Here is a 13,997-nt window from a genome sequence, read left to right on the forward strand (position 1 = left end):
TGCTAGGTATTTTGCTAAGCACTAGGGATTCAGGGCTGATGACTTTTTACTTCAGCAGTTGTGACACGGGAAAGAAGGAAAGAGGCACAACTGAGCACTCATTGGGAGGTTTCATGATTACTTCCCTTTATAGAGTAATCACGTTATAGACTAATCGTGTTCTCGGGGAGAAACAGGAAGTACTGTGCTCAAGGTTACCCAGCCTGGAAATGGGCAAGTCTGGCTAGGAATCTAGGCTCCCCTTTCCACATGGTTAGTGTGTTGATGTGGATTTTTGCAGGATGGGCAGCTCGTAGGAGACTTTCAATAGAAGTTTCCACTGGCCTCTGCCTGCCCCAGCCCTGTCCCTGCCTGGGCAGGTTCTGGGCCTTGGACCAGCTCCCTTTCTGAGCTGGCATGCGTGGGTGTCCCTCTCCAATCACTTGGCGGAAGGGCTGAAACCAAATCCTTCTGCTACCCTGTGTCCCCGAGGAGGCCACAGCATGTGTTTGTCCAGCTGGGAGAAGCTCAGGCCTGATTTGTGGGGATAGCAGTCAGCGTCTGAGGCTCTCAAGTAGGGATAAAACTATCTGTGTGAGCTGGTTTCCAACACAGGGAGGGTCCTGTGAACTACCTGATCCTGTAAGACCCTGTCACCTGCCAAAGGCAAAGGGCCCCTGATCTGAGGGTTTTGGGCCAGCAGGATTCAGGATTTCCAAAACACTGACATTTGTGATGTAGCCAATGTCCACTGAGAGGCAGGACTGGGAGGTTCGGGGTTGGGGGCTGGGTCAGATGGGCCTGCGATCCAACCCCACCACTTACTGGCCCTGTGATGCCAGAGGCAAGTCACTCTGCCTTCTCGAGCCTCAACTTGCTCATCTGTAAAATGGGGAAATACTAGTTTCCATCCCAACGGGATGTCATGAGGACAAAATGGTGCAGTCAGCCCTCTGTAAATGTCACCATAACAACGGTGTCCAACACCAGCCCTCACAACCCCAGGGAATCTCTGGCTGACAGCCTCTGACCCTGGAGAATTAGCACTGGGGTAGACTCCTTATTTTGGGGCCCCCTGCCTTCCAGATGGAGCCTGGGTCCTGGGGTCCCCACAGTGCTTGGGGTGGCACCATTGTTGAAACAGCAGTGCCTTCCCTCACACAGTCAGGGAAAGCTGTGTCCAAGAGCCCGTCTGCTGCTGATCAGCTCCGCCGTTATCTGGGGGTGCCAGACGGGATTCTTCCAACAAGAGGCTTGTAACAACAGGAAGTTGGTGAAGTTCGGTTGGCTGTGTGCACTGCACTAACGGCCTGTCATTTCTCTCCCTGGACCCCTTTCTTGGGGCTTTTTGGGCCATTGGCAAGTTTGCATTCTTTCTTTCCTTGCCCGTCGGCTTTTCCTTGTTAGCCCTAGTTAGCCCAAGAACTGAGATGGGCACATGTCTGAGTTCAGTGCCGCAAAAAAAAAACACATAGCCCAGGCCTTGGGTATGCCATGTGCAAGCACGTATATGGTTAGAAGGTGCCATAAGTGCTGCCAAGAAAATGAACAGGACAGAGAACAGTACAGGAGGCAGCGTTGCAGGGATGAAGGTAGGGGAGGAGGTCCCAGGAAGGGGGGCTGGCACAGATGAGTCCCTGAAGCCAGAACATCTCTTGAGCCTTCAATCCAGGTCTCCTACCCTCTGGAAGCCCCTGTGACTCAAACCTCTCTCCCCCTTGGATGTCAGGTGGATTGATTAGTGTTCCAAGAAGAGGGAGCAGCAAGTGCAAAGGCCCTGTGGCAGGAACAAGCTTGGTGGGTATATTTGTTTCCTGTGGCTGACATAACAAAGTACCACAAACTGGGTGGCTTAAATAGCAGACATTTTTTACCTCATAGTCCTGGAGGCTGGAAGCCTGAGATCAAGGTGTCGGCAGAGCTGGTTCCTATTGAGGGCTGCGAGGGAGAATCTGTTCCATGCCTCTCCCCTAGCTTCTGGTGTGGCTGGAAATCTTTGGTGTTCCTTGGCTTCACCCCAACCTGTGCCTTCATCTTCATATGGCATTCTCTCTGTCTGTGTGTTTCTGTCCAAATTTCCCTGTTTTAAAAGGATGCCAGTCCTATTGGATTAGGGGCCTCCCCCCTACTCCAATACGACTTCATCTTAATTAATTACATCCACAACAAACCTATTTCCAAATAAGGTCACATCTTGAGGTACTGGGGGGGGTTAGGATTTCAACCTATGAATTTTGTTAGGGGTGGATGACACACAATTCAACCTATGACAGCATGTTCCAAAAACAGCAAGGCTGGAGCAGAGAAAAGGAGGCTGCAGTGGGAGGTGGGATGGTGGAACAGAGTAAGGAGTGTAAGAGTAAGAGTGGGATTTGTTCCGGGCATCCAGGCCTGTTCTGAGTATGTCATTCCATCTGGGGAGCAGGAGAGAGACTGCAGAACAGAGGAATTGGAGATGCTCAGGGGCAGTGTGGCCACTGCTTGGCAGGAGTTGAAGGACTGAGGGTAGAGAAATCAAGACCACATGGCCCCGGGGGAAAATGTCTGGGCTGTTTCCAAGCTGCTGAGCAAGGGGTTCCTGAGGGAGCAGGGGCTGGGCTGGCTTGGGATTTAAATCCGTTCACCATATTGCACTGTGTGACATTGGATAAGTTACTTAGTGTCTCTGGGCTCCAGTTTCCTCATTTGTCAAATGAGGGCACCATTCAGAGGATTAAATGGAAGAAGGCACACAGCTGGAGGAGCAGAGTCGAGGCCTCACTGTGTGCCAACTGCTCTGAGACGTGGTCTAGTGACATCCTTACCACCAGCCCATTTTATAGATGTTGAGATGGAGGCTCAGAGAGGGCAAGCGACTTGCCTAAGGTCATGCAGTGAGAAGGTAGCAGGAACTCAAACTGAGCCTGACCAGTTCTGACACATGCACCCTTTTCCCTCCATAAACTTTCAAAAAAAGGTCAGCATCCCTCTGCCCATCACGGAGGTGGGGCAGAGCCCAGCTCCTCTGGCTCTCCCTCTGCTCAGAAGGGGCTGGGAGGGTGTTGTTTGCAGTTCTTGCAAATGTGCACTGTGCCACCATTTGAGTCCTGTTGCCTGGAGAATAAAAACCCTGGGTGCCTACTATGTTCCAGGCTCTGCCTGAGATACTCAACCTGGTATATACCCATTTTCCAGATGATGAAATGGCTAAGAGAAAAGAAGGGACTTGCTTCTCCTGGAGGTGGAGCTGGGCTTCATGCCAGGCGCCTGACCCCACCCCAAGCTCTGCTTACTTTGCTATGCAGCTCCTTCCGCAGTGGAGAAATGCCTTCCTCTGAAAGAGGGCTCAAGGTGGCCTGAGATGTGTAGGGGAGACACAGTTCTCAGGGGGCCTCCCTTGCCAGCCCTGAGGCTAGACCCCCAGGAGTGCCATTGTGCATTCTCCCCTGAGGAGAGTTATTCTAACCCTGGGGTGTTTGTACAAAGCAACCAGCCTCTACACATGGAGGCAGCCCTGTCCTCCTGACCCTGGCGGACGATGTGTTGGGCTGGCCTCGTGGGACCTTGAGTGACACCAAGAGCACCAAGCATCTCTTCCTTGTCCCTCCTGCGCCTCTGCCCTTCTGAGCTGGGTGGTCCCGCCTCCCTGCCAGGAGCCAGGAGGGAAGGGAAGGAGGTGTGTGTCCTCAGATGCCGGCACTATTTTTGGAGCTCACTTTGATCCTTGCTTCTGGGACACGTGGCTGTGACAGGCTCTTGGAGCAAACCCTGCTTGAATACAGTCAGCCACGGATGCTGGTATGCCCCCCGGCGGCTCTGACCCTGGCTCTTCTGGAATTGAGCTCTCATCCTCCAATCTGGATGCTTTTTCTTTCTTTTTCTTGCCTAACTGCCCTGGCTAGAACCTCCAGGACAATGTTGCATGGAAGCAGCCAGAGCAGACATCCCTGCCTAGTTCCTGATCGTAGGGGGAAAGTGTCAGCCTTTCACCATTGAGTATGATGTTAGCTGGGGTTTTTGTAGGTTCCCTTTGTCAGGCTGAGGAAGTTCCCTTCTATTCCGAGTTTGTTGAGTGTTGTTTTTTATTGTTTTAATCATGAAGGGGTGTTGGTTTTGTCGATTGCTTTTTTCTAAAAGATATCTTCTTTTAAAATGCTCCAAGTCATATTTAAAATAGATAACCAACAAGGACCTACGGTATAGCACAGGGAACTCTGCTCAATATTCTGTGATAACCTAAATGGGAAAAGAATTTGTAAAAGAATAGATACATGTATATGTATAACTGAACCACTTTGCTGTACACCTGAAACTAACACAGCTTTGTTAATCAACTATACTCCAATATAAAATAAAAAATAAAAGACAAAAATAAATAAATAAAATGCCCCAAGCTAGCCCACTCTACCTTCCCAGGGCAAAAACTCAAATGTAGAGTCAAAACGCGATTTGCCAAGTCATAGCTCAGGCACTCCTGTGTCACTGCTCTAGAATAGATGTTAAGACGGTGGTCTTGGTGATACAGGCAGTGGTCACTGCTCTTTGCACAGGCCAGGACTCTCTTCTCTTCTCTGGGTACCCCCTCTCGGAATTGAGACAACAGTCCAGTGAGGGCTGGAGGGAGAAAGGTTGTGCTCTGGCTGCCCCCAGCCCCCTTGGCGCTCACCCCCGCCCCTCTGTCCCCAGGCCTATGAGAAGCGCTTCCCCACCTGCCCGCAGATCCCGGTCTTCCTGGGCAGCGAGGTCCTACGCGAGTCCCGCAGCGCTGATGGGGCGGTGCACTTGGTGGAGCGGAGCTGCCGGCTGCGGGTGGAAGCCCCGCGGCTGTTGCGGAAGGTGGGCGCGGAGGGGGTCCTGGAGAACCAGGGACCCCGCGGAGGAGGGGACCGGACGGGTGGTAGGGTATGGCGGGCGGGGGACCTGGGACCAGGGGGTGGGCTCAGGCGTTGGAGTGAGTGTGTATTGGTACCCGGAGGGCGTTCTGGGCTGGGGGCCTCCCGTGTCCAGGAGAGACGAGGGCCGGGAGGCTGGGCTGAGACTGTAGGAGGACCAGGGACAAGAGGGAGTCCCGGGGTCCGGGAAGTCGGGGGAAGGGGGAAAAGTCGGGGATCCGGGCTCTGGCTGGTGGGCAGGTGCGGGGCAGGGGGCTGGGGGTCCCGGGGTCTGAGGGTGACAGGAGCCAACACTCTGGGTTCGCGCCCCCAGCCGCCACCTCACGTCCAGCACGCACGTCCCTGCTGCCCTGTCCCTGCAGATTGCAGGCGTCGAGCACGTGGTCTTCGTGCAAAGAAACGTCTTGAACTGGAAGGAGAGGACTCTCCTCATCGAAGCGCACAACGAGACCTTCGCCAGCCGCGTGGTGGTCAAGGAGAACTGCAGCTACACGGTGAGCAGCGGGCTGGAAGCCCCGATATATATGTATTAGTTTAAGCAGTCTCAAAAACTGCTTGGGACATACTTACTAAAATATTATTCGTGTTTATCTGAAATTCAAGTGTGACTGGGCATCTTGTATTTTATTGGCTAAATACAAGACCCTGCCTCCCCACCCCCTTAATGAAACTGTGCCTCAGTTTCTTCACCTGTAAGATGGGGTTAATGATTGTACCTACCACATAGGTTGTGGTGAGGATTAAATGAAGTAAAATATCTGAACCCCTTAGAGCAGTGCCTGGCACATACTAAGTCCTGCATACGTGTTAACATTTTTTATTATTTTTTTTGCGGTATGCGGGCCTCTCACTGTTGTGGCCTCTCCCGTTGTGGAGCACAGGCTCCGGACGCGCAGGCTCAGCGGCCATGGCTCACGGGCCCAGCCGCTCTGCAGCATGTGGGATCTTCCCGGACTGGGGCACAAACCCGTGTCCCCTGCATCGGCAGGCGGACTCTCAACCACTGCGCCACTAGGGAAGCCCACGTGTTTAACTTTTTATAAAATTTTTTATTGGAGTTGATTTACAATGTTGTGTTAGTTTCAGGTGTACAGCAAAGTGAATCAGTTATACATATATCCACCCTTTTTTTTTTTTTTAGGCTCTTTCCCATATAGGCCATTACAGAGTAATGAGTAGAGTTCATGTTAACTTTTAATGTAATTAATGATAATTATTATTCTCCAGTACATACTGATTGAGCGCCTACTATATGCCAGGCAACCTGACAAGTCCTGGGCACCCAGCAGTGGACCAATCTGCCTGACCATTGCCTTCACGGGACTTCCATTCCAGTGGGAGACACAGATGAGAAAAAAAAATCAATATATACTTACAGCTTTGTCACAGTACTAAGAAGGGATCCAGAGTTACAGAAAATAAGAGGAGGTGACAGTGTCTTAGGTAACAGTGTCCCCCAGGCCTCTCTGAGGACATGCCGCTGAAGCTGAGATCGGAAGGATGAGAGGGCTGGGAAGAGAGTTCTGGAGGAGGAAACAGCACGTGTGAAGACCCTGAGGTGGATGAGGGAGATCTGAGAATGGGGGCTGCAGGGGCCGAGTACTGCTGGCGTCGGGGCTGCAGTGAGGAGTTTGGAGGCGTTTGCTGGGATGAACCCAGCTCTGCCAACTTTCTTGCTGAGTGACACTGGGCAATTGCTTCCCCTCCCCGGGCTACCCTTCCATATCTGTAAAATGGGGACAGCAGCAGAACCCGCCTCACTGGGCACTGGGAGAAGCAAATGAGGTAATGTAGGTAAAGCCCCTTAGCTGATGCTACATCCCAGATGGTTAGCTCAAGGTGGTAACTCCAGGGTAAAAAATGTGGCCCATTACAGGTTTTTTTTTTTTTTTTAATTGGTTGTGCCGCATGGCTTGCGGGATCTTAGTTCCCTGAACAGGGATCAAACCTGCGCCCCCTGCAGTGGAAGCATGGAGTTCTAACCACTGGACCGCCAGGGAAGTCCCCTGGGTGTTTTGGATGTGTCTTTGCCCAGCCTCCTGTTTGGGAGACCTTGCCTCATTCACCTGTCTGGTCCCTAGACACTTTGTGTGGTGCCTCGTATACAGCAGGCATCCAGTAAATTCTCACCGCTTTTTCCTTCCACATTTTCAGCTGCTCTTGGAGCCTCCTGGAAACTGAGTCCAGGATGTTTACCTCTGGGGAGGTGTTGGTGGTAGTTTTTTATGTCACTTTTAGTGTAGTGTTTCTTAGAGTGAGTTCTGCCAACAGCTGGTGAGTGGTGTCACCAAGGCTGCTTGTAAATACAGATTCTAAGGCCCTACCTTGGACCTGTTCAGCCCAGGCATCTGCATATTTAACAGATGCCCTGCTAATGCTTCTGCCCACGGAAGTTTGAGAGGCACTAAGGCTGGGTCTGCACAGTAGCTCTGTCCATGAAATTTGTCTTTGCTTACATATATATGCATATTTATTTATAATAAAGATATGATATATAAATACATATTTTTAAATATAAAATATAGTATTTATGTATAATTTATTTATAATGGTATATTAAATATGTTATTTAAATATATCACTACGTATGTACAGTTTTTAAGGGACGGGAACATTGGTCTCACTTTCTTTTGGTCCCTCCTGAGAGGGCTCTCTGTTCTCTAAGGCTTTAGACCTTGCATTGTTCTGGGCAGGGCCCTTTGGTACTGCTGCTGCCCTTGGGTGTTGCCAGGCTGTGATGTGCTGTCCACTGCATGCTCTAGCTGGTCCAGGTCTCCAAGAGAGCCCCCTGGGGAGGGCACGGCGTCTCCCACACTGAGACCATGTCACCGCCCCTGCCTGGCTTTCAGGTCCACCCTGAGAATGAAGACTGGACATGCTTTGAGCAGTCTGCCTCGCTTGACATCCGGTCCTTCTTTGGCTTTGAAAGTGCCTTGGAGAAGATCGCCATGAAGCAGTACACAGCCAACGTCAAGAGGGTAAGAGACGGGTTCCATAGGTCATGCAGAGGAAGGTGCACAGACCTCAGAGCCTGCGGATCCCGATCTGCCACCCCAAGACCCTTAACCTTCCTCAGCCTCAGTCTCCTCATCCGTAGAATGGGTATTCTAATCAAAGTCATATCACATGAGATAATGGATGGAAAGCACCTGGTCCATAATGGGGGCACCATAGTCATTGTCCTAAAGCTCCTAGGCTTGGGCAGTGAACTCTCTGGACAGAGGGACATTGTGCACTGCTTGGTTTAAAGATCTCAGACCCATCACTGAGTGGAGGCCTGTTAGTGTAGTGAAACAGGTGAACTTCATTTTAATAATATATTTTATCCACGTGTTATCAATATAAAACTTATTTGTGCGCTATTTTACATTCCTCGTTTGTACTATGTCTTGGAAATCCGGTGTGTATTTAACACTCCCAGCACATGTCCCTTTGGACTGGCTGAATTTCAGCTGCTCAGTAGCCACATGTCAGGCTGGCTGGGGCCGGAGCCAGGAGCGGGCGACTCCCAGGCTGAACGCCGAGGTACTGATGTGTCTCTCTGACCTCCAGGGGAAGGAGGTGATCGAGCATTACCTGAACGAGCTCATCTCCCAGGGCACCTCTCACATTCCCCGGTGGACAACTGCCCCAGTCCCAGAGGAGGACACCCACTCCCGGGCTGGGCTGAGGGATCCTGGCTCCCTGGAGGTCTGCGGGCCTGGTAGCGCCCAGGGCCCTGCTCCCGAGATGGTCAGTACTGATGGTAGGTCTCAGCCAGCCAGCCAGTTCTGTTCTGGGGTCTGCAGCGTGTTTGCTCACTCTTGGGGGGAGGAGGTGGGGGTGGGGAGAATTACCAAGGGTCCCCTTGGTGTTGGGACTCAGCTTCCTCCCTCTCCTGGCTGCTTTGCCTTCTCTGTGCTCCAGCCCAAGAGGCAGAACTGACTTATTTCTAGATCAGGAATTGACTGATCTGGTACCTCAGGGCTGCCATTTCCTCTGTTTTATTAATATTCTATATTAAATGAGTAATGCATGATCGTGGTAGAAGAAAATTGAAACTGCTCAGAAGATGTGAAGTAGGAAGTAAGACTCCTTTCCTCTCACTGGAGGCAACTACAGTTTTTCCTGAAATTATCTAGGCATATATACGTACATAATACGCACACACACGTGTATACACTCATACACACATGTGTAACCTACACTGAACAAATGAGAGCATATATACATTCCATTCAATATTTTGCTTTTTTTTCACTTACTAATGTTGCTTGAACAGCTTTTTGTATCAGTGCATGTGTATTGGCACTTTGCAGTATTTTGTGGTGTGGTTGCACCATTATTTATTTATTAATAAAGATTGATTATTTATTATTTTAGGTTTTTTTTAGCTAGTCTCCTATTGATGGACATGTAGATTGTTTCCATTCTTTTTAAAAATGCAAATAATGTGGTACCTCTTTTACTTAAGGTTTTAAAAAATATTTTCATGAGCATATATATAGAGCATATAATTTTGAGTTGATTTGCTGAGTCAAATGTTATATGCAACTAAAATTTTGGTAGATTTATCAATTAGGCCTGCAAAGAGGTATAGTAATTAATGTTCCCACCAAAAATGTGTAGCTGCATCTATTCCGGACTTTACCCCAGCTACCTCGAGACTATTAGTAAATGTTTTAAACTTCTAAAGGGCAAAGAGTGACCAATGGTAGATTAGTGGCCATTTATTTCTTTATGAGTGAGGTCGTTTTATTTTTTCATGTTTGGTTTTTTCTTTCCTTTCTTTCTTTCTTTTTTCTGTGAATTCCTGTTCTTGTCCTATGTCCATTCTCCTGTTTTTCCATCAATTTCTTATTGCCTTGTAAGAGCTCTTTGCATATTAAGGCAATTAGCCCTTTGTCATATTTCAGACTCTCATCGACGTGGAAAATGTTCACAATATAGTGTTAAAGGAAAAAACCTAGGACACACAACTGCACATGCCCCATGAATCCAGTTTTAACCATGTGCACTAATGCCCACAATGACTGTTTTCTCTTTGGGGCCACTGAAGTGTAAGCGCTTGCCTGACACAGAGATATGCCACAAAAATACATCTGGGGCTGTGTTTAGGGAGAACAAAATTCATTTGTTCAACAAATATTTATTCTTCACCAACTGTGTGCACTAGATGGCTGCTGTTGTGCATGTGCTTTTAAAATATTAAATTTTTTTTTTTTTTTTACTGCACTTCTGCCCTTTTCTGTGCGCACACTCTGTGTGTCGTGCCCTGTGCCCTCCCCATTTTGCACTAGGCCTTCCCTTCCCTTTCTGTCTGTGCTGTCCACCAGCAGAGCCAGTACTCAGGATGGCTGGAGGGAGGCAGGATCATGCCCCTTCCACCCTGCTCTGTGTCACTGAGCCTTTGTGCTCAGAAGGAGAAAGGGGCCTCACATCTGCCTGGAGGCCGGAAGGAAGCTGGCGTCTACTGCCTCCCTCGTGTTTCCTCCCTCATCCCCTCCTTGCCCCCTCCCTGTCTTCAGCATCTCTGCTTCTGACCACTCTGAGGTGTTGCAGGGGCTGGGTGGTCCCTCCACAGCATTCCTCCTGACTCTGTTTACCCAGGTGGCTACTGGTGCAGTTGCCATGACCACCAGCCCTGGACTTTTTCTGTTTTGGAGGGAAACGCTGGGTCCTGCTGCTGGATGTGTAGACATTCTGTTTGTTTTCTTATTGTGCCCTCTGCACACAAAGAACAGTCTATGCCCATGAAGGCTGCTCTTTGTGGACCATCTGCACCCAGGGCTGAGATGCTAAGATGCTGAGATGCCTCACCATGCCAGCATCCGCCACCACAGCAGTTCAGAGTGGGCAACAAGACCTCAGCTCCGAGTCCCGCCTCTAAATGCCGGCACATGCTGACCTCAAACAGCCCAATTGTGCGAGACAGGATTGAACAGTGGGCATGATCCATGCAGCTCCCAGGCTGTATTTTGGGGTCAGGGCTTTGTCTACCCAAAACCTCGAACCCCACAATGGGGCTGGGAGGTGGGAAGGCAAAAAGGACTGGTACTTATCTGCTGCCTCCTTTATGCTGGGCACACCACAGGCATTTACCTGTTTGAGTTATGGAACCTCTCTTGGCCTCAGTTTTGTCTTCTCTAAAGTGGGAACGATAGTGACACCCGCCTCCCAGGGCTGTTGGGAGCTGGCTCAGATGATGCATGTCAGTAGACATGAGCTCATGTTGTCAATAATCTTCAGAGGGTGGGGCAGCTCCAGAGGGTGGGAATTTTTTTGTTAATTGGAGTATAGTTGATTTACAATGATTTTTTTTAACAACAAAAAATGATTTATTTGCAACACAGCCCAGTCCCCATCATTTCAATACAGCACAGGAGTAGGAAAGAGTCACACTGCAATCATCACACTGCCAAGCTGCTGAGGGATCCTGGCTCCCTGGCTTCAGTTATACACATATGTATTCTTTTTTTAATATTCTTTTCCATTATGGTTTATCCTAGGAGGCTGGATATATTTCCCTGTGCTGTACAGTAGGATCTTGTTGTTTATCCATTCTAAATGTAATAGTTTGCATCTACCAACCCCAAATTCCCAGTCTATCCCTCTCCCTTTCCCCCTCCCCCTGGCAACCACAAGTCTTTTCTCTATGTCTGTGAGTCTGTTTCTGTTTTGTAGATAGATCCATTTGGGTCATATTTTAGATTCCACATATAAGTGATATTGTATGGTATTTTTCTTTCTCTTTCTGACTCACTTCACTTAGTAAGATAATCTCTAGTTGCATCCATGCTACTGCAAATGGCATTATTTTGTTCTTTTTTACGGCTGAGTAATATTCCATTGTATATATATACCACATCTTCTTTATCCAACCATCTATTGATGGACATTTAGGTTGTTTCCATGTCTTGGCTATGGTGAATAGTGCTGCTGTGAACATAGGGGTGCATGTATCTTTTTGAATTACAGTTTTGTCTGGGTATATGCCCAGGAGTGGGATTGCTGGATCATATGGTAACTCTATTTTTAGTTTTCTGAGGAACCTCCATACTGTTTTCCATAGTGGCTATATCAACTTACATTCCCAGAGGGTAGGAATTATCTTGATTTCTGAGGGTCAAAGGGACACATCACTCAGCACAGTGAGATCCAGGCTTGCCCCAGCATGAGTTTTTAGAATCACCTTGGAAATGGGTTGGGAACACTAGAAGATCTGAAGACCAGTGGCTAATTGGTGAAAGGGTCACCGTGCGCTTGGAACTACGTTTAGGATTCAAGGTAGCCAGTAAGGCAAGGGTTTCAGAAAGGGTAGACCACGCAGCATCTCCTGCTGTCCTGAACCCCCTTTTCTCCTCCAGGGGACAAGCTGGATGCGGACTACATTGAGAGGTGCCTGGGCCATCTCACACCCATGCAGGAGAGCTGCCTGATCCAGCTGCGGCATTGGTTGCAGGAGACCCACAAAGGCAAGGTGGGTCAGGGCTGGGGCTGTAGCGACTCAGCCTCAGGCATGGGGGGAGGAAGGGCCAGGTAAGTAAGTCTGTGTAATTAGCAATGCTGGACACTTCTATTTGGCCTTCTTTTGTTATATCTTGTCTCATGCATTCTGTACGTAGCACTGATAGCATGGTTTCCCATCCTTGGCATAGTTGACATTTGAGGACGGACAGTTCTTTATGGGGGGCCGTCCTGTGCACCACAGGGCATTGGGCAGTGTCCTTGGACCCCACCCATGAGAGGTCAGGAGCTCTTCTTCCCCAGCTGTGACAACCAAAAGTGGCTCTAGACATCGCCAATGTCCCCTGGGGAGCACAGTCATAGCACAGTCACCACACAGTCACTGTGTTCACAAAACCATACATACTATTCTTTTCTAAGAGATTTAATGATTTGCGAGGGTTGATTTTTGACTGCACATGGGCTTTGCCTTTAGACTCTAAGCCCCACTCATGAGTGTCCACCATGCCTGTAGGTCTCAATCACGGGCCTGACATTCAGCTCTGTTGAATAAGAGCTTCCAGCCTAGTCGTGAGTTGCTTGCCCTTCCTCCCCTCCCCCCACCGGGGGGCAGACAAGGGAGTTACTTTAGTGTTGGGCTGGGTTGTAACCTGTTTGCCTGTTTCCTCATCTGTAAAATGGGTACAATGTGAGCACACCCCCTGCCCCCAGAGTGAATTACAAGGGACAATCCACTCCGTGTCTGGCTCAGCACAGCACTCAGGAAAGTGCACTTTTTATGGGGGCTGGCTTTCCCTTGACTGTTGATACTTGCCTGAGGGAAGGAAGGAGAGCGGTGGGCTTTAGCTTGTCACCTCTGCATGTTAGTTAGAGTCTGGGTTATATGTGTTAGGAATGCAGCTTGAATCAACCAGACAAAAAAAGCGGGGGTAGGGGTTTAATTGGCTCATATAACAAACCGTTAAGTGGGGTGTGTTAGTTTTCTGGGGCTGCCGAAACAAAATACCACAGACTGTGTGTCTCAAAGCAACAGAAAGTTATTCTCACAGTTCTGAAGGCCAGATGTCTGAAATCAACGTGTCAACAGGGTTGGTTCCTTCTGGAGGCTGGGTGGGTTGGGGGAATCCGTTCCATTCCTCTCTCCTGGCTTCTGATGGCTGCCAGCAGTCCTTGGTGTGTAGATACGTCACTTCCAGTCTCTGCCTTTGTCTTCACGTGGCCTTCTCCCCTCTTTACATTCTGTGTCTGTATCCAAATTTCCCTCTTATATTAAGGACAGCAGACATTGGAGTAGGGCACCCCCTAATAGAGTATGACCTCATCTTAACTAATTACTTCTACAAAGAGCCTATCTCCAAATAAAGTCACACTCCGAGGTTCTGGGTGGACATGATCTTGGTGGGACCCCATTCAGCTGGCCACGCAGCCTATCTCAGGGATGTCCCGAACCAGGACTTTTTTTTTTAAATATTTGTTTATGTATTTGGCTGCAGCATGCAGGATCTTGTTAGTTGTGGCACGCGGGATCCTTGGTATGTGGGATCTATTTCCCTGACTAGGGATCGAACCCAGGCCCCCTGCATTGGGAGTGTGGAGTCTTAGCCACTTGACCACCAGGGAAGTCCCATGAAACCAGGACTTAAATGCTGTCGAGACCGCTTGGTTCTTGTATCCGTTTATGTCTGCTTCATCCCCTCAGAC

At 49.3% G+C, this 13,997-nt stretch overlaps 1 protein-coding gene across 4 annotated transcripts in view; it reads left to right on the plus strand.

Annotated features, from left to right (window-relative positions):
• Positions 1-13,997, plus strand: part of SEC14L5 (SEC14 like lipid binding 5) — a 42,814-nt gene that overhangs the window by 11,018 nt on the left and 17,799 nt on the right. For 3 of the 4 annotated variants that reach the window (XR_007472345.1, XM_049699907.1, XM_049699909.1), the window contains exons 3-7: positions 4,645-4,794; positions 5,213-5,344; positions 7,700-7,828; positions 8,403-8,595; positions 12,197-12,309. Coding sequence is in view for 3 of the 4 variants with exons in the window: in XM_049699907.1 (XP_049555864.1) it covers positions 4,645-4,794; positions 5,213-5,344; positions 7,700-7,828; positions 8,403-8,595; positions 12,197-12,309 (717 nt within the window). In the remaining variant the exon portion in view is untranslated. Of the gene's footprint in view, positions 1-4,644; positions 4,795-5,163; positions 5,345-7,699; positions 7,829-8,402; positions 8,596-12,196; positions 12,310-13,997 lie in introns of all 4 variants that reach the window. The other variant, XM_049699908.1, reaches the window with a different exon arrangement.

This window comes from Orcinus orca, chromosome 16 (assembly GCF_937001465.1).
Source record: "Orcinus orca chromosome 16, mOrcOrc1.1, whole genome shotgun sequence".
NCBI lineage: Eukaryota > Metazoa > Chordata > Mammalia > Artiodactyla > Delphinidae > Orcinus > Orcinus orca.